Below are 27020 nucleotides of genomic sequence, written 5' to 3'. Positions count from 1 at the left end.
TGTGTGTGTGTGTGTGTGTGTGTGTGTGTGTGTGTGTGTGTGTGTGTGTGTGGGTGTGTGTGTGTGTCGAGACTTTAGAAGTTAAATATCTGGATGTTTTCTGGAGGTTTTCAGAGCAAGGTCACGTCATCAAGCCAAACCAACTGTTAATATAATACTTTTGTCTCACCTTGAAACAGTCCACTTTCTCTCATCCAACACAAGAAAAAAACTTCTCAAATGGTAAATTTTGTCTAAACACTAATAATCATACAAGAACTAAAGTAACTAAAGTTACTTACTAAAGTTTACTAAAGTAAAATCTCTGAACACCACACTGTAAAAATACTCCTCTACATGTAATGTCCTGCATTCAAATCAGTACTGAAGTAGCTAAGTATTATCAGCTACGTTGACTTAAAGTTTTAAAAGTTAAAGCAATCCCACGGCAAAAAAGTTGCCCATCAGCGTTTTACTCTGATGTTTTCGGATGAATGTTACTGCTGCATTAATGTGTATGCTTGCATGTCAATGCTGCAGATGTGTACGGCTGAGCTTATCTGCACACTGCTGCGTAGTTTAATCTCCAGCAATGCATCATATTCTATACAATCAGATGTTTGCGTCACTGTCCCGTGAGAACCACGTATCTCTAGCCAGCTTTTCATGAGCTCAGAAAAACAGCCTCTTCTCAGCTTTGTGACTATGCATTTTCCAGCTAATCCAAGAGCAGCTTTAAATAGTTTATTTAGCTGAAGAGGAGGAGAATGTTCTCAGGTCATGAAGGAACACTTAATCCTTCAGTTTATAAAACAGAAATTTTAAATTCAAATTCAAAATCACCAAATTTAGAGATATGGCACAGTACATAAGTAAATTTACTTAGTTACACTCCACAACTGAGTGTTAATCAGGGCAATAATTCTTTACTGCATCTGTAACATAAGGTGACCTGCGGCAGTCTGTGTGTGCTTTCATACAGTAAGCTCTATGCAGTGTGTCCCTGTTGGCTTACTGGACCTCTGACCGTGCTATTATTATTACTAGCTATAGCTCATTCAGGACATTGTACATAGCATTATCACACACATACACACACCTTTGTTCTATTTCCAGGGGGTTAGGCAAGGACAGAGTCCCCTGTGTTGTCCTTGCCGAAGACCTCTGCTGTACACAAGCACAGGCTGGCCCCTGGCAACACACACGCACACACAGACACACACACCCCTGCCAAACTCATGCTGGGTGAGTGATGATGGGGTGATGAGGGAAAGAGTGGGGCAAGTGAGATGAAGAGAAAGGAGAGGAGATGGGGAGAGAAAACAGGAAAAAGAAGAGGGGAGATAGGGAGCAGAGACATAGGGGAAGGCTAAGGGTCAACAGCGCTCTTGTCGCCACTAATGAGCCTCAATCCAGGAAGAGAGAGAGCGAGCGAGCGAGCGAGAGACAGAGAGACAGAGAGACAGAGCGTCAGAGCGAGGTTGGATTCAGTTCTTCGAATTGCCCATTAACCATGCAAGTTTAAGAGCTGCTGTGACCATACTGTGGTTTAGAAGATGTGGCACTGGGAAGAACACGACCAATATTACCACAGACACACACACGCCCACACCCACACACACATCCATTGTAAACTATAGTTACAGTAACCTTCGTGTCTTCCTTTTTCATATTTTGCACTGAAAACTAAAGGAGTCTTTCCATTTCAAATGCATACAATGCATGTGTATTGAATGCAGTATAGATGATTCCACGGTGTACATTGAACACTGAGTTGATTTTATCACACAAGGCAGAACTTCATCTATAGCATTTACCAAACATTACACATGAGGGCTAGTGAGCATTAATCTGTATTTCCTTGGTAATGACAGCCACGGTGCAAGAAAAATAGAGAAATAATGAAATTAAATTAAATGAATTGAAATTGAAGTAAGCACTGAAACAGTGTAAAATTTATTGTGCACATTAAACTACACAACAGAATTTGTTGATTAGGTCACTTCATCCTCCAAACCTCCTTAAATCAGACCAAAACAATTGGTTTCAAAAATATAAAAGCACAAAGTAGCATTTATATCATGTTTAACAGCTCTGGAAGAGAGAGCTGACCCAGCACTGATGATGGAGCAGGTGCCAATTGTTTTCAGTCTCGGTCTCAAAGCAAGACATTTGATCACTTAAAGGAGATTGTAATGGGCAATTTTCACTATTTTTTCTGACATTGTTTTGACCAAAGGATGACTCCATTTAATTGTAAAAAGACTTTAAAGCATGGAGAAGAGCTTCTTTTGTGAGGCTTGACAATGAATCTTAGGACATGCACTGCTTTTTTTTTTTTTTTTTTTTTTTTCAGTGAGGCGGCTCGGTAATTAGTGGAGCATCATGCTGCTGCGACTTTCAGAGCTCTGTCCCCTGGTCTGTGTGGGTCAACTGCATTTTGGATCTGGTCTATCCTCAAATCAATTTCAGACCAGTCCATTTAAGATCAAGTCTCAGAGTCTGGATCTGTGAAGACCTTTCCTCTTGTTCCTGCACTATTTATGCATTACATTGTGTGTATGTGAACTTCCCTCCCTCCCTCTCTCTCTCTAGCTTTCTCTGTAATTTATTGGAAAAGAAAGATCTGATCTGTCTAATCAGCTTAAATTGTCAGCAAATTTTTGGTTTCTTCAAATCTTGATTTATTTGCAGGGATGCAAGAGAGCACTGAAAAATCACATCACATAGAGAGAGAGGGGGAGAGAGGGAGAAAGAGCGAGTTCGAGGCAGTGATTGAGGCAAACAGAGAGTGAGACAGAGAGGGATGTTGTCAACATGCTCTCCAGAGAGCCAAATGTCTCAAGCATCTCCTCATCCAACACTGGTATAAACACATTGCTCCAATCCCATGGAGAATGAGCGGGTGTGTGCATGTGTTGCTGCAAGTGTGTACGTGTTAAACATAGCTTGCGCATCAGTCCCATGTGAGAAAGATAATGTCGACGCGAGAGTTATACTACTGAGACACACTGGCTGATGCAATGAACAACAAGACTTGCAGAGTGGAAAAATGCATTTAATTATGTGAGGGTTAGTGAGTGTGTGTCTTTTTCTAATAAAGAAAGGAGATGAGATTGGACTGCCAAACTTGGGAAGAAGAAGGAAAGAACACACACGCAAACATACACATGCATACACACAAACACACACTCTCCTGGCCTGCATCCAGGTATTTGTTGTGACTTGGCGTTGGAAGCGGAAAACAGCACTGGTTGGCCTTTAGTTTCCCCCAGTGAGCCAATATCTGCTCTCTAATTGGTTGTTAATGAGTGAATGTGTGTGTCTGTGTGTGCATGTTTGTTTTTTCAGTGTATAAAAGAAAATCTGAGTGTGTGTGTGTGTGTGTGTGTGTGTGTGTGTGTGTGTGTGTGTGTGTGTGTGTGTGTGTGTGTGTGTGTGTGTGTGTGTGTGTGTGTGTGTGACAGGGTAGGGGTGCAGGTCTAACATCTGTCTAACAGACCAGGACTCTTGAAGCATTGAACTGCTTCCACACAAACACGCACACACTAACAAACACAAGCATACATGCGCACACACATCCCACTGTTGTTTAATGCCCATTTGTGTGCATGTGGGCGAGAAAGTGAGTGTGTGTGTATTGGGGAAGAGGAAAGTGCACAGACAGCCGCTGAAAGTTATGCACACACACAGAGTGGACTTTGTGCAGACATCTGGCAGCACAGTCTGCTCTAATGGCAACAGAGCTACGAGCATCTGCATCTCACACCCACACACCCACACAAACACACACACACATGTGCATGCTGTCATGTGCACCCACAGTGCCCGCCTTCTATTACCGCAGTTGGTTTATTAAGTATTATGACAAGATAAGCACAGGATGCAAAGGACACAATTTGTCACAATATTCAAATAAGGTAGCTTGGACACTGATGCTGAATCTTGATTATGTTACCATGGACTACCATCAATCACCACCAACGAAGGTTATGACAAGAGCTATATGAAGCACAGGACCAATCACAATGAATAACTGATTTCTGTCTCCTGTCATCACTTAAGGATACCTTGCAGAGTTTTTGGTTGTGCCATGAAGCAACGTTTTATTGAGCGAGTCAGCATTTAATTGTATCTTGAGTTGTAGCTGCATGCATGTACGGTTAGCAAATGTAAACACGTGAGGTGATGTGATGCACATTCCACTTGTTTGAAGCGTATCTACAGTGGGACGGTAATGTACCAAGGCACGTAGCAATGTGCCAGGTGTCCTGGCAAATGTCAGTAAAGAGTTTAAAATGTATTTTTAAATCTGCTTGAGAGTTGTTTGAATACATTCGGCATGTTTTTTAATTCCTCAAGGATACCAAAAAAAAGACACCCAAGTCATGTCCAGGTCAGTCTTAACCAGTGGTGGGATGTAACTTTCCTGTAACACTACCTGGACTTTACTGGAGTATTCTGATTTCATGCAAATGTCTACTTGTACAAATTCTGATTGCAAAAAAGCTGGAAGAATCCTTTCCAACATATACTCAATTGAAAACAGTACAAACATATTTAATGTTTGACCTCATCAACTTCATTGTTTTTTGCAAATATCTGCTTATTGTGAATTTGAATTTCAAACATGTTGGGACAGGAGCAGCTAAAGACTGGGAAAAATGAGGAATGCTCCAACGACACCCATTTGCCTACATCCCAGAGGTAAATACTGTACTTCTTACTACACTACTTTGTTTGTTTGACAGCTTTAGTTACTAGTTACTATTAAGATTACAGCTTCTATCCCCTTCCTGTCCATGAAAACCATGCATCTCCAACTGTGTTGATTTTGAATGTGAATTTTTAAACTGAAGGATTAAGTGTTCCTTCACAAACAGAGAACCTCTTCCTCTTCTTCAGCTAAATAAACTCTTTAAAAAGCCTGTTGGATCAACAAGCTGAAAGCAGGTCTTTTTCTCATGAGAAGCTGACTTTTTAGAGATGCGCGGTGCTAACGGGACGGCAATGCTACAAACATGTGATGATCTTATAGAACATAATGCAGTGCTGTACATTAAACAACCCAAGAGTACATGAAGTAGCTACAATGAGCTAAACACTAAACATCAACAGCAGGAGAATACACACAAAAAATAACATACACATTAATGGAGCAATATTATTAATCCAAAAACATCAGATCTGGCAGTACGCTGACAGACACCATTGTCCTGCACAATGAGTTCTTTCACTATTCACACTTTAAATCTTGATAATAATGCTTACACAGTGTTTTCACTGTGGTATTTCTTCTTCCACCACTGGTCTTAACTGTGCTCCCCTAACACTGTAATATATCCTGCAAAACTGATGAAAATTTGGCTGCCTTGGCTGAACAGCCATCACTGATTTTATTTTGGTTAGCAAAAGGCCACTAAAACTATTTGGTACCATTTCATTTCTTAATCATGGACATGGAGGAAGCATGGAGATGACTGCCTGGTCTGGATTATTGCATAAACTACAAGGCATCGTCGGTCTGACGCTTTTTGTTTTTTGGTCTTTTTTTTTTTCCCTGTGAGTTCATGGGTGGAGGGAAGGCACTCCGACATTTCAACATCTGTTGTTTTGGCTTGGGTGAAATGAGGAGTATTAAGTTGGAGATGGAGGGAGAGCCTGGCAGCAAGGAGATGTGCTCTGGTGGAACGAAAAGCTGCAGGCGAAAGAGAGAGAGACTTGAGCCCTGTAGGTCAGAGTCAGAGGAATAGCTGGGATGCCAAGAGATCAACATTTATTTTGCAGCTAGATTTATTCCACACAGTTTCTTTGCTCTGTCGGTTTTATCACTCTCTACCCATGCTTATATCTTCTTTGCTTTCATTCTTTCATTCTTTTCCCTCACATTCTTTTCTTTTATCTGAGTTTCTTTTTCTCCATTTCCTTTTCTCCCCCTCCCTGATTGAAAACAGATGCGCCAATGTGAGGAGCTGAAACATTTTAAATGAAAAACATACAAACCCTGACTGACCTGCAACCATGAAGTGCGTGCGTGCGGGCGTGCGTGCAAAATACTTGAAGAGCACAATACCAATGGAAGGATTTGGGTTGTTTTTTCTCCCTTTTCTCTTTCTCTTTCCTTTTCTCCTCCTCCTCTCCTGAATATCTGGATTTGCACCACACAGGCAAGTGAAAAAAAAGAGATAAAACTATCTGTCAAGGCCTGGCAATAATCATGTTATTTCTCAGTTGTCTAACTTCCTTTCTAAAGTCATCCCCTCTTCCATCCTCCATCACTCAAGGCGGGGATCGGTGCACGCAGGAGGCCTCATCAGCTCCAATATTTGTCACACTCAATATACTTTAAAACACCTTGAAACGCTCTTTTGGCATAATTGGTCTAATTTTAGAGCTTAAACGAGGAGGCTGAATCATGAACGCCAGCCTGTTGCTTTAAGTACCACACTGGTGAATTTAAAAACAAGGTGGAGTGGATTTAGAATCCCTGCCAGTATCTGCGTTTGTCAAGACTGAATCCCAGTGGGAAACGTTTCTGGGTCATAATTCATGAAGGTGTGCAGAAAAACAAAACGCACAAAGTAGCAGAGTCCCGCAGAGACTGAGCTCTGTGGGAAGAGAGGGCTCGGCTCGAACGCTCCAGTGTCGGTTGGCCACACAGGTTAATGTGGCACAGTGGGACAGCAGCTTGCTTTACCCCAGATAGCCTCGGTCGTCAACTGAGCTAATTCCACATGGAAAGCTCCAGTCTGGCATGACGCTTTTCTGGCACGGCTGACATTGGTTGACAGCAGTGATGCACACGGAACACTTGGCCTCCTGTATATTTCCTTCTTTATGTTTGAAGAGGTATTCAAACTGGAAATGTGAGGTTCCATAAATCCACAATCCTTAAATGTCTTAAATGTTTGCCTGGATGTCTTCATTTCTACATAGATAATGAGACAAATCTCCAGACATTTAGATTTGGATTCAGAGATGTCCTGAGCAAGTACAAGGATCGTGGATATCTTAAAGGTTAGGATTCGGCCGAAACGATCTCAGTCAAATGTCAATCCTTCCTCAACTATACTGTTGAGTCTAATTCAGTCTACCATGACACATCTGCTACTTTGGCCTATATTTACCAAATGTAGGCAAACATCACAGCTGCACATTTGCCAAAATGCTCTTTCTAAGTGACACAAACCAGATGATGCTCTTTAAACCATACTGTCCATCTGAGCACTGCAGACTATAATCTGTGTAATCTGAACTAAAGCCTTCCCTGACAGCTATAATCCAATTATTACAGACCACGGCAGGGATTCACCCAAATACGAAGGTCTGTAAAATACTTTATTGTAACGCTGTGTGCTGAAAGCAGTAGGCACAGGCTGACACAGAGGAGGGTCCAGGAACATTCACATGACATGACAGGCACAGGACAGGACGCACATGCAGAAATGGAAACAGAATTCCAAGTGACTGCAAGGTTTTGTTTCAGGCTGACTCACAAAACTGATAAATTGTAGCTAGGTTAATTATTATTAATGATGTGCATCCTATGGTTATGTAAACATGTTCCATTGTGCTCACAGACATATTTTCACAGTGCTGTGCCAGTGCTCGACAAAGGTCTGGCTGAACCCATTATCGTTCTGGTAAAGGGGAAAATAATGTTCTGGCTTGTTTGTATTTCTTTAAACTAATCACATTCATCCTGGACTGCGCACAGCTCAGGATGCAGCAAAGGCTAAAAAATAGTTACATCTGAAATAAAATGGTAACAGCTGCTAGCTTGTCTGCGTTTGTAAAGTTTGAGACCAGGTTAGGATTACGGTAAATTCCAACCTGTAGATCGATAGCCTGGAGGTTGTTGTTGTTGTTGTTTTTAATAGCAACAGCATTTTGAAAATGTAACAGCACATAGCTGGACAGGAGGAGAAGGCTGACTGAAACAGGTGGCCAATGGCAGGCATACAGTCAAGTGAGTCAGACTAATTCAATCCAAATGTATACTTTGCATTGTTTTTAATATTAACTGTTTTCTGTGTGTGTGTGTGTCTGTGTGTGTGTGTCTGTGTGTGTGTGTCTGTGTGTGTGCGTGTGCATGTTCGCACATCTCCACACCCACACACACCCAAAAGATGTCTTGAGGCTTTATCTCATATCATGGTACCCGGTGAGCAGCTAGCAGAAAAGCCCTAAACCAGCTGGGACCAACTGGGACACACACACACACACACATACACCTAGACATATGTGCACCTCCTGCATTCCCACACACACACATATGCATAATTAAAGCGACACAGACACATCGATGAACATGTGTTTGCACAAGCACACATGCAAACAGTCATGTCTGTCATGAACCCACACAAATACACATATACAAACACAGCATAAATGCCCATCAATAAATAATTACACTGTTCAACAGATGCTGCAGGACCACAGTCTGTGAGTCCTGGACGACCAGCTCGGGTTTGTGTAAAGGAAAAAAGTCATTGGCTCTTAGAAGACCCAGTATGAATGAGACATTCTGTCCCTCTGAGCAGATCGTTTGGTGAACTCATACATGATATCTGACACAGAGACAAGCAAAGTTTAGGTTTAATCAATTGTTGCACCACTTAACCACGCCTAATTCTTGCCTTTCTTGACAGAAAAGAGCTGCTCTATTAAAAATCTCATACTGAGGTGTTTAAAATGGAGCATCGCTGTTGATATACTGCTAAATCTCTTTCAGGCTACTGGTGAGTTTCTGAGATAAAAGGTGACTTTAGGTCCAGCTTTACAGCTAAGCAGCCACATGCTCTGAAACACTCCAAATCCATAACAAGCTGACACTCTCATGAGCCTATAGTAGCCATTAATCCATTTTGTCATGTGCTAGGGTTAACAATGAACACCACTGTGCAGTAAATTTAGTTCACAGGCACCATTCATACTTGGATCTGAGAAATTCCCCTGCCGCAAATTGACTATAAATTATGAAGTTTTCACAGCATGGCATTACACCACGTGATTTAGCCGGAGGCGAAAAATAAGACAAAAACATATGGGGAAGTGTTACAGCTGAAGTCATTAAAATGCTCGAGGTATGCGATATTTTGCTGTGTCATGCATAGAAGCGTCTCCAGAGACCAGAGGGAAAACTGCACCTCATCAAAAAGTGTTTCCCCTAATGGGCTGTATTCTAGACAGCATTTGACAGCAATTCACCTCAGCACGGCGTGTATTTATCACTGCACTGCCAAAAAAAATCAGCTTTACAAGTCACTTAGTCTCCCACTGAGTCATAAAAACTTGAGCTCTTTAAAACAAGGGGGGATTCTACCTGTTGCCTGAGATAACACCATCTGTTTTCAGACCTGTTCTTCAAACAACCTGAATATCTGGCAAAATAAGAGGGATCCGCGTTAGCTCCTGAGACAGAGATGAAGTACAGCGCCTCTCATTCTGTATTATCTTATCAGGCTCCATTCTTGTAGTGGCCCAAATTGTAATCCAGTAATGCCAAGTAGTTGCAATCATGCAGAGAGATTTAGGATATAAACCCGATCATCATTCTTGGCTTTAGAATTATTTGTTCACATTTCTCTGTGATGTAACTTTACCACCTTAAATTCCCATTTGAAAGCTTCTCTTTATTATGTCCTCTGTATTCCTAATTACAGAGACACAGGACTCTCCTAGAAGATTTAAAGCTGTGAATCACATCCTGATATTAACAATGGCTGAAATGAGTCTGTGACAGCGGACAGCAAACTTGAACATCATCATCCTGCCTGTCAAAGCAGCCAGTTACACAGTCAACAACGTGGAACCAATGCATGAGAACCAGAGGAGGTGAAGAGGGAGAGACGGTGCCTGGGCTCGGTCTACAGATGTGACCCACGACCAGTTAATTCAAATTCAGCACAGTGACGATACAGACATTTCATAGAGGAGACTAGTGCGTATAACCTGGCTTTGTCTGTCGTCTTGTCAGTATAACAGACTCCAGTCTGCAGTGTAGTCACACACTTCACTGATAAACCACAGATGTTTACAGTAACATTAAACGTTTCTATCATGTCGACTTCTGTTCATATTCCCCCGCTTCCTCTCTCTCTGCTTGGAGGCTGCATCACCCTTTTCTTTCCATTGATGCTTTTTATAATGGCTGGTTTTAAGGGGTGCTGCAGCCCCTTCAGCAACACTTACTTGCTGTGTCCGTGATCATGCTCATCCAAGTTGAATAGCTTCTCCCACTCTGCCACTCTATAAAATATCCATAATTCTGCAAAAGGCCGAGCACTGACATAATATCCTGGTCAATTTCACATCTCCAATTTCCTATTGGCTATGACAAGAGGTTATCCAGGTCAATGTAAAGCAGTCACCTCGTGAACAGACAACTTTGCTATGACAAATATTGAGAAAATAGTAATGTGCATGACGTAAGTGCAGTCAATAGAGCCTTGACATTCTCCTGCCAGCAGGCCCAAAGCCTGATGCAATGTGGGTGATCCATCCACGGAGGCACCAGCTAACGGTAATGAGACTGAAGATACAATAGACAGATAGAGAAAGAATGAAACAGTGAGCGGGGACAGAAACACACACACACACACACACACACACACACACACACACACACACACACACACACACACACACCAGTCACCAGTCGCCTGGAAGACAGAATACAAAATGCCACAGAAATAGACTATAATCCTGGCCAGCAGTGATCAGCACTGATAAATATTAATAAACACTATTATGCTCAGAGAAAAATAGAGACAGAGTGAGCAAGAGGGAGAGAGAAGAAAGCGAGAGAGGGGCAGAGAGAGGTAGAGTCAGATAGAGAGAGAGGGCAATAACAATAGAAGGGAGTCTTCTTGCTCTTTGTTATTGCAGGCAATTTTCCCTGTGACGTCCACCTTGTAGTTCTGCAGACAATATGGACTCGTGTACACACATGCATGCACGAACGCGCGCACACGCACGCATGCACACACACACACACGTACTTCTTATTATCAGCCCATTTTCCTCTGTTTGTTTTCGCTGTTGTTTTGTCCCTCTTTGGAGGCCAGGATAAGAGGTGGGCACACACACACACACACACTCTGAGAAGTAGAAAGAGAGAAAGGGATGCAAAAAAGGGCGATAAAGTGAGTCCTAAACAAACACACATACACACAGAGGATAGTATCTGCCTCCCTCCGTCTGAATCAGTCTCATTAGTCATGCTGAGGCTGTAGCGTTGCTGGGTCGGCCTGCTTACAGAGCTATAGAGCTGGACAGCAGCCCACAGCCAGCGAAGGTCACCCACCACTCAGTTTAACTCCCACAGGACCAACACTGGCCCCTTCCTGATAATGAGTGGACATAAAGATGCACAGGGTGAGTCCTGTGGTTTGAGCCACACCCATCATGGTGTGTGCCCATAGGAGAATAGGCCCACCCAGACTCCAAAGGACAGAAACACAAACCCAGTGTTACGATGCATCCCGAATGATGTGACAGCGAGATCTACTGAGGAGTCTATGGGGAAAAGAAGATCTTGCTCCACGGTGATATTGACAGACATGTTTAACAAAAGGTTTGAACGCAGTAGTAGCAACACAAAATAGTGCACTGCAAGAGACCTGACAGATGATTTTGAGTTGTGTTGACCAAAGACAGCAGGAAAATTCTGACCGTCAGAATTTTAGGACTAAATTCTCACATGCTGCTAGGACCTGCATCTACAAACTAACCAATCAGAATAAAACATGAAATGACGCAGAATACACCGGCCAGCGTCAGATTTGTTTCGCATTAAGTCTAAACTAAAAAACATGCAAACAAACATGAACCAGAACAATGGATGCAAAACAAGAAAGGAGTTTGTGGGAAACTCTGCCACAGAAGAAAAGTTTGCAGAGCGGTGGCGGTTTTTGATGCATTGGAGCGTCAGCACTATGCCTCTGCTCTTGTGGACGCTTTCTATTTACATTGTAGCACTATGATTCACCGCACATCTGACGTGCCTCAAACTGATATCATATTTTCTGACACAGCTGGCAACCAAGATTTTCTCAGATCCATCTTGCACAGTGTGACATGAATTAAACGTCCTGCATGTGATTGTTGCTGCAGCACAGCCTAAAGGCGCCTTTCACCACAACACAACTCTTTTGGTCTTTGTAACTTCTTTTCCTGCTACCTAATAAGAACATTTAAGAAAAGTGAACCTTTGAGGGTGTCAGAGGTGCTTTTGTCTGCATTAACCTCAACTTGCTCCTGACGGTCAGAGCAACACGCTGCACCATCAGTGCCTGAGTGTGTGCGTAAAAGGGTGAAAACCCTGTAAAGCACTTTGGATAAAAGCGTTTGATAAATGCAGCCCTTTACTATTTCAATTAGATGGTTATGAGGCCTGAGGATATAAGGAGCACCTTCTTTATATCACTTCTATCAATGGAAAAATTAAGTCACAAGTCCCAACAGCATGTGTATGATGTACATGTATTTCCATTTCAATAAGTTATGATTCTGAGAAGCTGAGGCGCAGTAAAAGACGGACTGCACCAACAGGGTTCTCAGGGTTAACAGCCACTTCCATGCTGTTTAACGTTAACCAGGCCTCACAGATCATGAATGAAGAAATGTTTTCTTGGTAACAACAGGACTATTGTCTATCTGTATGGTCACATTTCTGTCCATTTGTCTTGCATTATCCCATTTCTCTGTATTTCACATCAATCACATCTTCCCCTGTGTAATCAGTTCATCCTGCCAATACTGACTACAAAGCAAGCATGCAAACCAAGCAAACAGACCTCTCAAATGTGACAGGACACTGTAGCACAAATGCAGGATAAAGTGGCCTTCTTACTATGTAGATGTCCTAAATATACTCAGTGCTTAAAAAGAAGTGCTTACGCTCTGCTAAAACCGTGGATGACAACGACAATGGTCAATGATAATCCACTGCCATAGGAATGTGAGAGTTGTATAATAATTTGCAATGAAGGTGAAAAGATTAACTTGTTGTACATCGTGATACACTTTGATAGCTTCCAGGTAGAGAGGAGTGTTGACTGACTGACTGACCTGACCTTGTCTCTTGAAATGAGGCGGTATGAAAGTTTTGAGTCACTGTCATGTTCCACATGACACTAGCGCAGAGGAACGAGCTGTCAGGAACCACTGAACGTGCCTGTACGAGGAGTTGATAAATTCGTCACAGCAGCATCCCAGAGCGAGCTGTGCTGACACGACCTTGATCGATCGCAGGCAGAACGACAGATGGCCATAAAGGACAATCATGTAACCATACGCTCATTAGCATAATTACATGCACATACAGTACACTTTTTACAAGGCCACACGGCACTTGCAAAGCACCGGTGGGCTTGTGACAGAGATGTAATGTTGTTATTGTCTTGCATGAGTCGTGACACTTTTAAAAAGAAAATGGAATTAGAAAACATTACAAAACAAGAACATGCTGAATGTGGCCCTGCGATCGGCTGGCGACCGGTCCAGGGTGTACCCCGCCTCTCGCCCGTTGACAGCCGAGATAGGCTCCGGCCCCCCCGCGACCCCAAAAGGGATAAGCGGCATAGAAAATGGATGGATGGATGCTGAATGTGATTCATTTTTTTGTCATTGCCCACTTGAACACAGACAATGACTTTCTTCCATTTAGCAAGAAATGATGGCCATTTTCTCCACTAATATATTTCTTCTGCAGTGCAATACAAGTGGGAGGTTGAAGGTTGCTGAAGCATATATGTGACAATACCACTATAAATGGCAGCGGGGCAGACAAGTGATTAAAGGGGTCATCTATTAATGGAATAGCCACAGGTTCGATCTATACAACCGTCATGAGGCCAGTCAAAGCACAATGGTAAAACTAGAAGAGCTGGAATTCTGCCTGTCAGTAGTGTTTTTCTTATTTACTTCAGCTGATCAACAACTACCTTCAAGTGTCTATCAGCTAAGGGGTCTATTGCCACACAAGATCCATGTCTACCTCTGTGAAGCAGAGTGTCACAAAGACAATGTTTACCTGCTGATGATGAGAAGGTATAATGTTCACCATGTTAACAATTTTAGCTTTGCAGGTTTAACATCCAGACACTCCCAGCACTGTAAAGCAATTGTAAAGAAAAAAATAAAAATACCTGGTGATGGCACTAGATGGAAATTCAGAGAATCACCAAAGGTATTACTATCATTAACCATCCTGAATGGGACTAAATGTGTGATGTGTGTGCTGAATTGATGGTAATCCATCCAATAGTTGTCAAGACATTTCACTCAAAACCACAAATGTTAACCTCATTGTGGAGCTAGAAGAAAAGTCAAGGGATTGAAGTTATTACACAGCAAAACCTCAGCTCTCAAAAACAAGAAAAACAGCAGTGAAATGGGGGAAATACTATTCCAACCCAAAAAGCCACAGTTATCTTAAAAGCAGGGCAGTCAGACTAAAAGCAAGTTATGTTTTGTTTGGATACAAAGAAATTCTGACTTTGACAAAGCAGCTTTGTACTCGTCAGTGTCAATAAACAGATTTATAATTCTGGCAATTCTAGTTTCAAGCATTATATGACCCAGAACCAGTAATAAAATCTCAGTAATAAATTTGAATATCTTATTAGGATAATGGAGGACAAAAAGCGTGAAAAAAAGTTGCTCCTGCATAAAAACTGACAAGAAAACAAAAAAACACACAAATATATACATAGAGAGAGAGAGAGAGAGAGAGAGAGAGGGAGAGAGAGAGAGATTATCAGAAAAAACAGAGATAGAAGATATTACATCTTTTTCACTTTTTGCACTGTAGGCATCATCCTCTGGGAGCCATGAATATCTGTCCAACATTTTATGCCAATGCATCCGATGGTTTCTGAGAGATTTCATTGGATGAGGAAAAGCTTTGACCTGCTGGTAGTGCTGGAGGAAAAGTCAGAGCATCCTCAAAGTCTGCAGACTTCATCATCTCAGAACCATTTCACGACAGTCCATCCAATGTTGAGCTACTTCCATGTGGACTGACCGACCGACTGACATCGCCATCCCCAGAGCAACACCACTAGCATCCAGTCCATGATTCCCCTGTCCTCTTCCTCCCTCTTCTTCTCTCTCTCTGTTCAGCCTGCATGTTTGTTTCCACCTTTCTCGATCCTTTCCGCTGGCTTTCTAATTTAAGATTTTCTTGTTCCTTTCTTCTTTTCTCCCATCCCCTCTTCCTGCCTCATCCAAATAATCTTCTGTCTACCTTCCCATTCTTTCCATTCTTTCCTTCCTTCTGTCCTTTTCCTTTCAATTTCCCCCCTCAACCCTGCCCTCTATCTACATCCTCCTCCAAACCATGCCCCTGCACCCACAAAACCAATGACTCCAACTTTTTTTTTTTTTTTACATTCCTTATGACTCTGCTTCCCTCTTTCACTGCATCATCTGTTCCCTCCACATTGTATTTTCAGATCACATCCAGGCGCTGGCTTTACACACTAAGTCACTCTATACCTCATCACTGAGTAGAAAGTCAAGGAGAGGGCAGAGAGAGGCGGTGAAAGAGCAAAGTCTTGGGGGGGGGCAAGAGGGAAGAAGCAGTAGAGGAGCAAAAAGAGCAAGAGTACGAAATGAGGCAGGTTAAAGGTTAAAAATTAAAGACAAAGAAAAGAAGTCAGGGAGAGCAGTTGGGGGAGGAAGACAGAGCGAGGCCAAGCAAGCAAAAGGAAGATAAAAGGAGCAGAGGGAGAATGGGGTTAGCAAAATGAAATAAATCTTTATGCAAATGATGGGACTAGAGTGAAAGACATGGAAGAGAAAGAGAAGATGAGATAGCGGTGAGAGAAAGAGGAGATGGAGACAGAGAGGTGGAGAGTAGTCCAGAGATTTATGGCAGGTTGTTATGGAGCACCGACTGAATAACAGAAGGTGAGACCAGGTGAATTATTCATGAGGATACAGAGTTGTGTATGTGTGTGTGTGTGTGTGTCACCCTCATGTCACACACACACACACACACACACACACACACGTCTCTCAAGCACCCTTAGGCCACCTCATATATGGGGTAAAGGGAAGACAAGCCACCCACAACTTGTGGACAGTCTGAGTTACTCCTAAAAAACAGGCAGGAGCTCAGACACAGCTGACTTGTCCTCACACTGAATGAGTAGTCTTATTCGACTGTGGAGGCATGTTAACAATTTTATAATAATTTAAAAGATTTATTCAATGTGACACAAAGCGAGCAGTCCCACCTACATGTTGGTTGCTTTGGCCCAAACTCAAATGGAAAATATTACTTTGTTGCATTTCTGAATTTATTGAGATTCATACTTTCCACTTATGGGTTAATTAGGAAAAATGATGAACAAGCAGCTTGAAGTTTCGGTAACCTGCCATCCTGCCAGGGTGGAGATTTTGTTTTTGGCGGTGAGAGTATGGGGGAAAGGTATTAAATTTCGGGAAATTTCAGCTTAACATTAGGCTAACGTTGGAATTCACGCCAAACACTGCTTTTAGGGGGTTTTCCCATATAGTTTGGCTTCGATTCTGTTCTCACAACTAAGAAATTGCCCAGCAGTTATCTAACATGAAGTCTTCTTTATTTTCAGGCCTCACAGAGCAATTATTTGAAGCCTCCTCATAGCAGATTTCAAACCAAAGCTGGACAGAATGTTTCCAGACTGGTGCTTAATTTGAACACGCCCTGAAACCCACGACCACTGAAATGCTTCTGGCAAGGTTGAAGGTAGAGGACAAGCTGTCCAACTCGACCTTATTCCGGAAACTAGAAACTGTACTTGAAACTTCCTGTAAAGTGGTGTGAACTAGCCTACTCTGTCTTTGCAATTCCAAACACATGCACACACGGCTGTGTGCATGTGTTTAAATCAAATTCCTGCAACAATCAACAACAACATAATTTTCATAATTACTGATGATCATAAAAACACTTGTGGGAGCTACTGTCGCAAACACTCACCGAATTGATGCAGGCCAGCTCCTTGTTGAGCAGCCAGGGCAGGGAGAGTTTCCCTTCTCCTCTGTAGCATGACTGAATCCTCTCTTTAATCTTCTCCTTTATCCGTCTCATTGTGAACAGACACAAAGCCGACTCCTTGGGTGGCTTGGCTCTGTTCTTCTGACCCTGGGCAAATACAGTAAACAGAACCTCCTCGTGCTCTTGAATACCAAGCGAACGTGCCAGACGGGTCCCTGGTCTGGCCAAATAAGCATCCTGAACCAAGCGGTACTCCACTCCGTCCTTGGTGCAGCCAATGGGGAACTCAACATAGGAGTAGAACTTAGGATCATCAACACATAGGCGGACGATTTTAGAGGTGAAGAACTGTTCGCTGCTTGCATCTGGTGAGGTGAGCTGGGTGTCAAGCTGTAAGGTAAGATAATACACAAACTGCTCGCTGTTGAAGCCATAGATGTAGTATATGTCAAATGCCGGGAACTTGGAGAGTGTATCTGAGGGAATCTTCAGCTGCGAGGAGACGAACTCATCCTGGTAGACGAAGCTGAACATGTCAGCATTCTCCTCGTTGGACATTAACTTGCGGCTCGACAGTGTTGGGAAGTATTCAGATTTTCCATCAATGGGAGTGCCGACAAAGAGTTTCCCACCTCCACCGAAAAGATCCGGAGAGATCACGACACCTGACATGGTACCTGCCTCAGCAACGCTGGATAGATAATGCTCTTTACGGTGGTGGGGCTCGCCGAGCTTGAACAAATCATCCAGACGCAGGAACTGGCATATTCCCTGGGAAGTACTCCCACAGGCAATTAAGCGGTTGTGGGCAGCATCAAGTAACAGAAGTTTATTGACATTAGAGGTCTGCACCAGCTCATGGGGGCAGGACTGAACACCAGGTGGAGGGTAACAGCGAGGGTTGTCTGTAACTGGGCCAGTAACGTGGCTTCGTAGCTTGGTCAGGTTGCTGGACAGCTTGTAGATCCAGTTGACGGCTCCCAAGTAGACCTCACCCGTTTTGTTGTGGACCACCAAATGTGTGAGACCTCCTTCCGGTGGAGAGAAGGAGAGGAGGGAGGAGGAGGAGGAAGGAGTGAAGGTGGAGGGCATGGACGGGGAGAAGAGAAGAAAGAGGATGGGGAGGATGAGGAGAGGTGGGTTGAGGTGGGAGGACATGGTGGTGAGGGAAGGGGAGGTGTGAGCGAGTGGGTGTAAGTGAGTATTTTTGAGTGTGTAATCCTCTACGGGGTCAGTCAGTGCCTTATAGGACTGCAATAGGACTGCAGGGTATGATGATACAAAAGAAGAGTTTCCGAGCAATGGACGTCCTCTTTCTTTTCTTCCTCCTTTCTCCTTCTCTGTTTTATAACCTCATCCCCTGATCCTTAGCCGCGTCCACCACCAGCCCTGAGAAAGACAAACAGAGCAAAATCTTAACAAACACAGATGTCAATATATTCATGGACTTGTGTTTTGCACTTCCAGAGGTCTGACAAAAAGGATTTATGTGTTTGTATCGAAATGACAAGACACTAAATATTCGCCCACAGACCCAGACTCTGAGGCCTCCGTGCCGAAGTCCAAAAAAACAAATGAGGGCACTATCAGCTTTGTTTTATTGACTTCTCGACTCTTGGCCGGCACCACTCTGTGGAGTGCATCTTTTAAAAGAAGACAGGGCCAAACATTGCTCCTCTGCGTATTGATTGTCTGGAGGTATTAAAGGATCTAGCCGACAAAGTGTGCATTTTGCACAGAAAATGCACACATGGAATACACACAAAAATGCAACTTGTGATACAAGGGTGTAAGCAAGTAAGAAAATGTGTACGTGTGCACTATACACACAAAAAAAGGAGGCCTACATACACATTAAAAATCACACACAGGATGCACCACTGATGTGCAGCATTGTGATAGCAAGTAAACATCCATAAATTACAAGCAGGGCTGCAGGGAGAATCCTATAGCATATTTACTACAGAGCAGCAGAGCAGAGAAATACAGGCACCCTGCTTAGAGAGAGCTGGTCCAACACGATAAAAGAGGAGAGACAGTGAGAGGGAGAGAGAAGTGAAAGCTATGTGGCTTCATACAGGTTCAACAGAAAGGTGGTGGAGAAGGTGGGAACGATCGCTATAAGTGAAAAGTGAGGAAAAAAAAGGCAGAGCATCCACCCATTTCTACATTTTCTAGTTTCAGGGTTGCCACATGCTCAATCATCCACACCGCTGTTGATATTATTATCATTATCTTATGATGAAAATGATAGATGTTACTGAACTTTTTTAATTGGTTGAGAGAGAGAGATGGTGACTAAAGAGCATGCAAAATATAGGAGAAATATTTTTCTCCAAAATTTTCCACCTCTATACAGTCAAAAGTAGAGCTGTCTTACTGAAACACAAAATTCACATCATTTGCTGACATCAGAACACGTTTGAGTCTTCTACCCAGATGTGATCAGTCTGTAAACCTGTTCACCATCCCCAGCCACATTTTACTCTAACTGACAAATCACACAAGATGTACGCAAGCAATATGCACTGCAAGGCATGTTGGAAGGGGAACAACAAAAAAAAAAAAAAAACATATTCTTGAAGCATGTGCCTGGTGCTGGAACAAGGGTATCCAGTTCTCACAGCACATCCACAGGGTCAACCATGAGAAAACACATCAAATTTGCTGATGTCTCCTTCAATTATATGTGAAGCCTGTCACTCAAACAATCATTTATCACTGACACAGAAACAATGGTGGCTCAAAAGGACTCATTTGGAAGTGTTTTAAACCAACCACATACCCACACACTGTCCAACGTTCTTTTCATTAGTTCATTGGTTTGTGCTCGGCTTAATGCAGGGCACAAGGCAAAGGCTTGTTTCATGATGGAGTTTGGTCAGCAAACTACTCTCCGTCTCTTATTTCTGCTGCTGTTTCCCATCCCTCCCTTTCATTACATTCCTCTCTCTCCCTCTCTCTCCCTCTCTTCATTTCTTGTCAATAGTGCCTTTCATCTCCAGCCCAGCCATGATTACAGTGGCCCAGATGACGATGCTGTTGCCTGTCCCATCAGGACAATGCAGCCACTGTTAACGTCTTAGACACATGCACAAAATGCAACATGCAACACACACGAACCGCATCAACAGCATTTTTACACACTATTACAGATCCTACTGACTTCACCACGTCTCAACACACTCACTCACAGACATAACTCACATAAAACAGATGTGCCCACACACACTCATGCACCACCCATGCACTTGTCCTCCACATCAACAAAGGAATGTACACACTGAACAGACAAGAGAAGTGGAAGTTAAACTTACTATACTAAGTGACATGTAAAGGTGGCTATTTTTGCAGCATTTTCATCTCAGCCTCTCTGATGTATTTTATAAATTCTATAAATAAGTCAAAACTAAAGCAGCATATGTGGACTCATATAGCCAGTCAAGCTGAGAGCTGATGATTGCTGAGATGAGATGTTGGAGTAAACTGGGAAATAGGGATAAGACAAAAGAGGACGTCTGTGACTTGAAAAACAAGCTTTTGTTTCAAAAGCGTCTCTTTAATGTCTGAATTAGATCAAAAGAAACAAAGGACGAGTTTACAGATGAAGAAATTGGTTAGAAAAGAGAGTGTGTGTGGGTGGGTACAAGGATGTAAAGAAAAAAAAAGAGGGATTGATCAAACTTTATTCCTGCTGTGGTACACACACTCCTCAGACAATTGTGTGGTCATTAAATTGTGGATTCTAACCAAAATTCCTCCATTTCAGTATCTGTGGTAAAATCAAATATAGCTAATGCATTCAATTACATTACTGCTACAAAATATTTTGGCAAAAAACATAATATACCAATATCAAAGTGATTTAAAACATTATCTTTCTTAATTTCTCTCTGAAATATCCTCCATCCATCAAATGTGTCAAAATGTTATACACCATGAAACGTTCCTCAAGCTGATCAGCATCTTATCTGATCAAAGAAAACCTTGAATTAGCTTGGCCTTCACTTCTGTGAGTGTGTGTGTGTGTGTGTGTGTGTGTGTGTGTGTGTGTGTGTATGTGCATGTCAGGTCCATCGTGAGGCCCACCTGCCACATCAGATGAAGCTGTAGAGGCGTTCGGGTCTATCCTGCGCTGATTTATTGCTGTTGGCACATCGATTGCACACACAGCCACAGACCTTGGCCAAACACTTAGGCAAATTTATGCACACCACTTCTTTAGCATGGAGCTCACATCCATGCCTGCTGGCCTCACTCCGTGTGACTCTGTGTGTTTGTCTCCCCTGCATCTGTTCAATCTTATTTACTACTAAAACATACACAGACACACGTCCAAACACAAGGGCCTGTGCACAAACTGTATGTATACAAAGCATATATAATGACAGCCGAACGGGACAAACCACAGGCAAACTCTAAATTACATTTACATACCTTCTCCATTTTAGATGCATTTATTTTTTCTTTATAAAGTGTAGTGGAGAGAAGTGGACCTAGAGGTTTGGGTTTATACGTATAATTAGCAGCGTAATCACTTGGCCACGACTTAAACAAGTGATGATGCAGAACCCCTCAGCAGCAGTACCTCAGGCTTTGTAACACATTTTAAACCTCATGCTAAAAGTTCAAGATATTTCACAGCTTGTGCTGAAAGTTCAAGTTATTTGAACTTTAACCTTGTTTGCTGCCACCTTTTCAAAGTGTGTGCAGTGCACAACTAATCAAGAACCTCAAATATGGAGATATCCTGTCAGCACTGCAGAGAGAGGCTGATTTAAAAAAAAAATAAAAAATTATCGACTTTACTTCAGCCTTGAGCTCAGTTCTCAGGACTGAGTTTGCATCCAGCCCAACACTGAGTGCCACTCAGACTGCTGATCCAACACGGGTTTTCTGACACTAAGCACAACTTTCGAACTACTGTATTTTAAATTGAAGTGTTTATGGTGCCTGCATGTCTTACGTCCACCATTGTTTTCATTCTGTGGTCAAGTTATCAAGTTAGCATCCAGTTAGACTTCCAAAATTAAGTTTGCTGAGAAACATTTCAGGTATTGTCTGCAGTTTGGTCAGCGTCAGGTAATAAAACAACTTGGTTAGGTTTAGGAAAAGATATCCATCCATCCATTATCTATACCGCCTATCCCTTTCGGGGTTGCGGGGGGCTGGAGCCTATCCCAGCTACAATGGGCGAGAGGCGGGGTACACCCTGAACCGGTCGCCAGCCGATTGCAGGGCCACATGCAAAGACAGACAAACATTCACACTCACACTCACACCTACGGACAATTTAGAGTCATCAATTAACCTAATGAGCATGTTTTTTTTTTTGGTCTGTGGGAGGAAGCCAGAGTACCCGGAGAGAACCCACGCATGCACGGGAAGAACATGCAAACTTCACACATAAAGGCCCCGCCTGACCCGGGGATTGAACCGGCAACCTTCTTGCTGTGAGGCACCCGCACTACCTGCTGCGCCACCGTGCAGCCCAGGAAAAGATATGGTCTAGGTTAAAATAACTAATTCCTTAAAACAATCAAAGATGACTACAGTCACTCTTTATACTATGTTCACCATAAAGTTGTGCTGAGTGTCACAAAAAACACTTTTGTGTCCACATACATAAGTTTATGAAGCACATCCTATGTCTATTTCAGGACTGATCATTTGAAGACAGCCCTATAGGCTTTGCACATGATCAGGGGTATGAACAGTGTTGCCTGCAAGCGAGCCACAGAGCACAGTGCATAGCACACATAGCATAGCACAGCGGCGAGGTGTAAAATCTAAAAGGCATGCAACGCCCGGGGTAGCGCTGCTGCAGTGTTCAGCAGCTTCACTCTCTGACCGTGTTTAGAGAGCCTTAGGTATATGAGTCAACAAACACTGCTGGTTCAAATCCCTGGAATACCTGGCAGGTGCTTTTTGTGCTCTAGCAAGCAGCAACATCCTCTTTATTGAGAGCACCACATCACACATTTCCACAATGTTCATCAATTAAGCCACAATATCTTCAGATACTGGGACACATCTGTCACAATGACTACAGGAACATGCCTTGATTCAAGACGTCTGCACTTGAAAATGTGGCTTTTTATCATCCCCACTCACATTGTTTTTCTGTTGTTTTGGTTTTTCTCAGGTTTACCCATACTGTTGCAGATATATTTAGGATGATTAGAAAACCTCTGATATTTTTTCAAATAATGGTGGGCACAGTAGTGTGTAAGCAATTGGTGTCAACAGCCAGGAAGCAGCGTATTTAAAGTTGCAACAGGGTCAAAGACACAACGTAAAAATAGGCTGTTTATTTCAATAGAAATGCATTAGTTTTATCTCTAAATCCTCTTCATCTTGTTTTTACACATTTCACTACTTAAAAGTGCCCTGTGCCGTTTTTGACCTCTAGTAGCGCTCCACAGCTGTTCTGTCTATGAGTGGGTGCTTGTTTTGTTTATCTCCTGCAGGCACACATGATCTACAGGTGGCAGTAACCACCAAGGTGTGCTGCTATGTGCCAACAATGGAAGAGAAGAAGAAGACTGCTCGCAAGTCGATACAGAAAAACAATTCAGAAGCTCAAACAGAAATTTGATTTAAAAATGGGCTTTGTAAATGTTTTGTTTGTTGACAAGAAAACTCCACATGATACCTTTAATGTCATAAGACATCCATGGCTGCTAGCAAACATAGCTGAGATTAGTGGTCGAGTGCAGGGAATAGAAAGCTGCCTTAAAATGATTTCTCAACTATAGAATAAAGGTAATAAAAAAGATTTTTCAAAGTAAGCTGCATAACATCGTGATTCATCATAAAATCTGAGAGGACTGACATGCTGGTTGTTCCGACGATATTGAAAAGTCGATAAAAAAAGTTCTGCTGGAGGTACGAATGGGGATTTTACTCCTGCAAAAGTTTCACATCTGAGACTAAATAATTTGCTCAGATGCAGCAAAACAGGCATCTCCAAGTGTGCATACAGAATTTGATCTGATCAAGTCACTTTTAAACTGCGGGCTTCTTGCAACAGCTGGTAGCAAAGTTAAAGTTGCAGCCCAGGTCAGATGAGGACAGTGAGGAAGCAGATATGAGAACAGGGGCAGGAGGCGGACACACACTTGAACGTGAGGAGATTTCTATTTGGAATCCATTTTCTGAAAGGCGTAATATTGACAAGTGCTAATACTGCAGACTGTAGTCATCTCACACCCTCCTCTCCTGGCTTTTAGCAGGCACAGAGATAAGAAAAGACAAGAAGGTAGGGAGAGGAAAGGAACTTAATTCTGGGCTGGATCATCCCATGGGCATTCTGGGCACGGGCCCCGTGGCCCACGCACACTTAGGGCCTGAGTGCAAAAAAAAATATATATATATATATATATATATATATATATATATATATATATGTCACAGAAATGTCCAGCAAGATGACATGCAGGCTAGTCCAGAGGCTACAGTCAACTCTTGAAGTAGCCTACCTCAACCTGAGGCTAACTGTAGCTGCAGCTCACAGTGGCAGTGGATTTACAAGGCATCTGCCCCGGTGTTGGGGAAATAAGCACTGTGCTCATTGGTCGAGGGCCTGCTGCCTTTCACAAGAAGCAAATATCCAACCTTGACCTGTGATGGGGGCTTGGGAGGTGAAGTCTGCTCCCATGCCCATGGTCTAATGAGAGAGGAAGAGATCGTCACTAGGCACTGAGACAGGAGAGACACAACAACAGTGTGTGTGTGTGTGTGTGTGTGTGTGTGTGTGTGTGTGTGTGTGTGTGTGTGTGTGAGAATGACCTACATTAAACACAGTAGTATCATTATGAAAAAGCAAAAAAGCTCTGGCTGCTTTATTTTCCACTTAATGTCATATACTTTGAGGCTTTTAGTCAAGCTGTATTGTGACAGCTACCTTCAATCGTTACTTTTCTTTTTACAGTTCTCTCCATGATGAACTATTTCGTATGTGCCCTGTACAAAATGACTGATTTATTGAACAAAGAAACAAAGCCTGACCACCAAACTAAGGCTTGACTTCATGTAAAAGAAAGGATACACAGAACGTTCTACAATTATCCTGTTAAAAAAAAAAAAAAGACCTCGAACTAACATCCTATTTATAGGTACAGTAAGCTGCCAGTAAGCTGAACAACTTGGTCCCAATTATAGCTTTCTATGACACAATTGTCATTTTCTTAATACTTAGGGAGGTTGTCAGCTCTAATCTGCTTTGTTTCAAGTTTCATATCTTGCAAAGAAAAGAAGATTTAGATACTTAACAAAAGGCTTTCGTGTCGTGTTAACACGCTCTCTAGATGTAATCAACTCGGAGCAATTTGGCATGATGAAGCCAGTCATGACGGATGCTTCGAAATGAGACCTGACTACTTGCTAAAATGTGCCCATTTTTGCTCACTGAAAAACTGTTTAGTGAGCATGGCCTCGAAAGCACCACAGATCTGTTTTTATATTTGTTTCACTGAGTATTTGAATATATTGAGACATACTGCTGTGACAGACAAAGCACTGACAGAGCCCTCCTTTTAATTCCTTGAATTTTTGACTTCTTCAACCCATACCAGGTTTACTCATTCAACTGGCACAGGCCGATGCATTCTAATTGCATTCGGTCATGTTTTATCTTTTATGCAAAAATAATTGGATGACACTGATGACAATGTGCCATGCCATCTAAACTAATTGGACCCTGGACTTGTTTGGGAATCGAATGAAATAAAGTGCTTCGTGTGAGGCTGAAGGAATAAGAAGAATGTTGGCTGGGGTGTGTGTGTGTGTGTGTGTGTGTGTGTGTGTGTGTGTGTGTGCACATGTGGGCTGCTGCACCATGCAGTGGGGACACAGTGGTTTTATTTACAGTCGCATTCCACAAGTGACACATAGGCAGCTGCATGCATACACAGTGGTAGGCAGATCAGCGGAGCACTCAGCTGTAACATCGGTCCTGCAAATAAACCACGTGCGCGCGCACACACACACACACAGTGTTTACATCTAAACCATAACCACTACTTGCCTAACCCCAACCCTTAGCCTATCCTTACACCAATAAAGTCTTCACAATAATATTTAATGATTTACATTTTGGGGACTTGCATTTTGTACCCATAAGGATGGAAAGTCCCCACAATGTGACTGTGTGAACAGATATATGTCCTCCCAATGTAAGGCATACATGGCCACACACACAAGCACACACACTGTTTTTAAAGTAAAATGGATGAACAGGAAGAAGCAGATGACACAATGACTTCATTCAGAAAAAAATATTCAAACACATACACACACATACACACATACCGGAAAGCGGATGCTTACATACTGTAGGGACACACGTGTACGCAAATACATCCATGCAAATGTTTGTAAACACACAGGCTTGTACACACACAAGACACACATCAAATGCAAATGCAAACACTTCCATAAACAGGCCCAGATGCAGAGCGGCTGTACAAACGCATGCATGTGCACCCACAGATAGAGGCTCACTTACACAGTTACTTTGCAAGCTGACAGGTGCAGCTCAGACATCACTCTTTCAGACAGTGCAGTAAAAATCTGCACTGAACAGACCAGAGTGGTTGAGCCTTAATCATTCTTAATCTGACTGAGCCTCCTCTACAATACATTCCCTGTCTGCAAGCTCTCCAGAGTGGGGGGATTTAAGGATTCTTCAGATAAAGTAAAATCCTGACAACTTCAGTACACTTGTTTTTGCACTCTGTAACGGGCGAATCACCCCAGATACAATTATATGTGTTACAACCAGTGACACTGTTGGTCACTGACAGCACGTCAGCCCTTTTCCTGTAAAACTAAAAGGTGACTCTTTGTGCCACCAAACCAGGTTTATAAAAATGAAACACTGTATTGGGTCAGATATAAGAAAAGAAAAGCGTTTTTCGGGAGTAATTCAGCAGTGAAGTTTAATTCTTTTTTTGGTTATTTCAATCTGTCTCATCTGCATGTGGATTGGTGCTCTCACCGAGCCAGTAAACCTCCCATTAAGGGAAACGCTTGCTATTAATTTCAT

The 27020-nt window shown here is 42.6% G+C and overlaps 1 protein-coding gene across 2 annotated transcripts in view; it reads right to left on the bottom strand.

Annotated features, from left to right (window-relative positions):
• The window catches only part of plxna1a (plexin A1a), a 248462-nt gene that overhangs the window by 194192 nt on the left and 27250 nt on the right, over window positions 1-27020 (bottom strand). For both annotated transcript variants that reach the window (XM_070968471.1, XM_070968472.1), the window contains exon 2: window positions 16955-18361. In XM_070968471.1, coding sequence (XP_070824572.1) covers window positions 16955-18130 — 1176 coding nt within the window. In that variant the 5' untranslated portion in view covers window positions 18131-18361. The remainder of the gene's footprint in view (window positions 1-16954; window positions 18362-27020) is intronic.

This window comes from Chaetodon trifascialis, chromosome 8 (genome assembly GCF_039877785.1).
Source record: "Chaetodon trifascialis isolate fChaTrf1 chromosome 8, fChaTrf1.hap1, whole genome shotgun sequence".
Lineage (NCBI taxonomy): Eukaryota > Metazoa > Chordata > Actinopteri > Chaetodontiformes > Chaetodontidae > Chaetodon > Chaetodon trifascialis.
Note: the sequence above shows the minus strand (reverse complement) of the source record. Positions and strands in the feature narration are given on the sequence as shown.